This window comes from Macrosteles quadrilineatus, unplaced genomic scaffold (assembly GCF_028750875.1).
Source record: "Macrosteles quadrilineatus isolate MER2022 unplaced genomic scaffold, UCM_ALF_1.0 Scaffold_1160__1_contigs__length_12638, whole genome shotgun sequence".
Taxonomy (NCBI): domain Eukaryota; kingdom Metazoa; phylum Arthropoda; class Insecta; order Hemiptera; family Cicadellidae; genus Macrosteles; species Macrosteles quadrilineatus.
In genome coordinates, this window is record NW_026543753.1 from 10,071 (window position 1) to 12,639 (window position 2,569).

At 47.3% G+C, this 2,569-nt stretch overlaps 1 protein-coding gene across 1 annotated transcript; it reads left to right on the forward strand.

Annotated features, from left to right (window-relative positions):
- The first annotated feature begins 421 nt into the window (after window positions 1-421).
- On the forward strand, window positions 422-2,492 carry LOC128982739 (uncharacterized). The gene is made up of 4 exons (XM_054401678.1): window positions 422-707; window positions 1,184-1,341; window positions 1,437-1,634; window positions 2,394-2,492. The coding sequence occupies exons 1-4, from the start codon at window positions 422-424 to the stop codon at window positions 2,490-2,492; spliced, it is 741 nt and encodes a 246-aa protein (XP_054257653.1).
- The last annotated feature ends 77 nt before the right edge of the window (window positions 2,493-2,569 follow it).

Here is a 2,569-nt window from a genome sequence, read left to right on the forward strand (position 1 = left end):
AGTCAGTGCTAGTTGCAGTTGCTCCCTTTCTGAATATTGACACCGCTTACTGGAAACAAGTAAGACATGAGCGCTTCCTCCCGACAGCACACTCTTCTTCCTCAGACTCATTGAGCACAGAAAATAGACAAATTTACGTGCTGTGAATTGATGTCACCATTTGATTTGGTTCATTGTTTCAAATTGTTGCTCCTCAACTAGCCACCAGTATTCAGCAGTGCAGTGCTTACCTTATGCTTGACCTGTTTGTCTTTATCTACTATGTCCTCTCGTGTCTTCTCATTATAAGCTGTACTACACCTTGGTTGCACCTTTCCATCACCCACTTAGCGCTGTTCACAGTCCCCTAAAATTTACATCGATAGTCGACACTTGCTGACGTTTGCCTTTTTCCGCAGATCTACGTCACGTTCTTAGCAAGATGACCTCAACGACGTACTACCCGTCGAGTTCGCTGTCGCGTCACTCATCCAAGTACAACTTTTCGTCAGGTAGTACGAGCAAGTTTTACCTGAACTCCAGTCCGTCGTCAGCATCCTCGTCATCCTCCTCCTCCTCCTCCACTGCTTCTTCAGCCAGCTCCAGCTACCTGAGGACGCGATCATCCTATGATCTCAATCTCAACTCCTACCGACCCTCGTCCTACTCAAGTCCTAGCTCTAGATCATACACGTCTAGTTCATTTCTATCGAGCAAGTACTCACCAGGTATGTGCTTTCCCCTGCTTCGGTGTTCTACCTGCCAACCAACTGGTTGCCCCATCTTCCCCCCACATCTGTTTGCATTGCCACTCGGTGTTTTCAGCAGCAGTCAACAATTCTCAGCAAACATCCCCGTTCATACATGGGAGCACTGCTATAATAGGCAGTGAAATGAGACTTTTTTAAGTGCACCATAAAAGCGGTGTACATTTACATGTGCAGACTACAATGAGACAGTGCTGCTAGCCTTCCCTTTGTACAGCACCTTACGCTAGCGGCTAGCCACATCTTTTAATTGAAGCTGCTCGTCTGCCGCTGCTGGCTAGCCCTGGATGGGCAGGCCAACCTCAGGTTGTCATCAGCTTTACGTAAATGATGATTTCTTTAATCGGAATTTAGCCTATTGTAGTAATAAAAGAAAAGAGTCGATGATAAGTCAAATTACGTTGCCATTGCAATTGCTAATTGGCCCACTCAGGCAGTCAGGCAGTCAGGCAGTCAGTCTGTTCCGAAGCGGCATCAGCCACCATCGGCACTCAACGGCGCTCCACTTAAGAAGTGTCACTTGATTTACTGCACCCGAGCACCACCACCAACTACCAACCTACTGCCTAGCTTCGAGTGCCCAGTTCAGCAGTCCGCAAGGCAAACATGAAGCTTTGATCAGTGCAGTCAGAAGGAGTGCTTCCACTCTTGCTGTCAATTGATTATTACTGATTGTGTGTCTGTGTCGAGTTGCAAAGCGAGCTTGTCACCCATCTACCTATCTACCCCATTGAACATAATGGCGTTAGTTGGCACTCAGAAATAACCTTCTCACCCCACTATGGCCCTACAGGCTCGACATACTCATCCACCCCAGTCACGCTGACCAGATTCAACCAGCGACGAACTAGTCTCGACTACAACAATGATTCCGATTCCACTTCAAAGGTACGTGCCCAATGTCTTCCCTTAATCACCATTGTCTCTTTTTTGCACACTCCTCAACCTGGTTCGCAGTCTTTGGCAAAACTGTCTCTCTTTTGCCTTACTCTCCTACTCTTTGCCAATTGCGGGCAAGACAGTTGCAGTTGCGATTGCGATCGAAGTGAGCCAGCCATAAATACGTCGATAAAGTAGAAGTGAGTTGACTGTCAAACTTGGACGTCGGTAGATCGCTGCTGCTGCAGTGTTGTTGTCGTTTACAACACCCTCAGAAATATGAGTGTAAGACTAATCAAATTAGCGCCTAAGCAGAGGCAGTGGACACAGCACTCAACATTGACCTAAATTGGGCGCTACCTGAGGTGGTGCTCGGTGTTGTGCCCACTTTTAACACTCTCTTGCCGGGCCATTAACGAGAAAACAAGTTGAAGAGCTAGCTAGCAACCAGCTACCATTGCTTAGACTGAATGTATCACTGAATCACTCACACTTCACCAAGTGAGCATTACCGACATTGTCTGCTATAGCAGAGACAGCACTGCTAGGGAGCCACTGCAGCGCCGCTCTCCTTGGCTCGGCTCAATTAGTCCCTGTAATGGATACTGCCAGGTGCTCATTAGCTCACAAAGCGCATTTGTCAGTCTAAATTTGATTAAATCTTGATCACAGTTACTGCCATCAGCAAACTCCCCACTCTGGTGCAATGTACATTGTTGCTCGTTCTAGCTCAAGGCTATTACTGCTAGCTGTAAGCACTGCTTTCAGGACCGGAGGATACCAGTAGCAGTAGCAGTGAAAGCAATAATGAAATACCGATTGACAGAGACAGCCGCTGTCGCTGCCGACAACGAACTGCACAATTGACCAGTGAGCTTTACTTGTGTGACTGTGTTAATTACAGAGAGTCCCATTGTTGTAGGCAGTGTGGGTATTAATTGGTT

What these genes read in the sequence shown, in the direction of transcription:
- LOC128982739 (XM_054401678.1), top strand. Translation starts at nt 422, where the DNA reads ATGACCTCAACGACGTACTACCCGTCGAGTTCGCTGTCGCGTCACTCA. An exon ending in ATCGAGCAAGTACTCACCAG is followed by an intron (nt 708 to 1,183) that starts GTATGTGCTTTC and finishes CCACTCAGGCAG; the next exon opens with TCAGGCAGTCAGGCAGTCAG. An exon ending in AGTGCCCAGTTCAGCAGTCC is followed by an intron (nt 1,342 to 1,436) that starts GCAAGGCAAACA and finishes GTCTGTGTCGAG; the next exon opens with TTGCAAAGCGAGCTTGTCAC.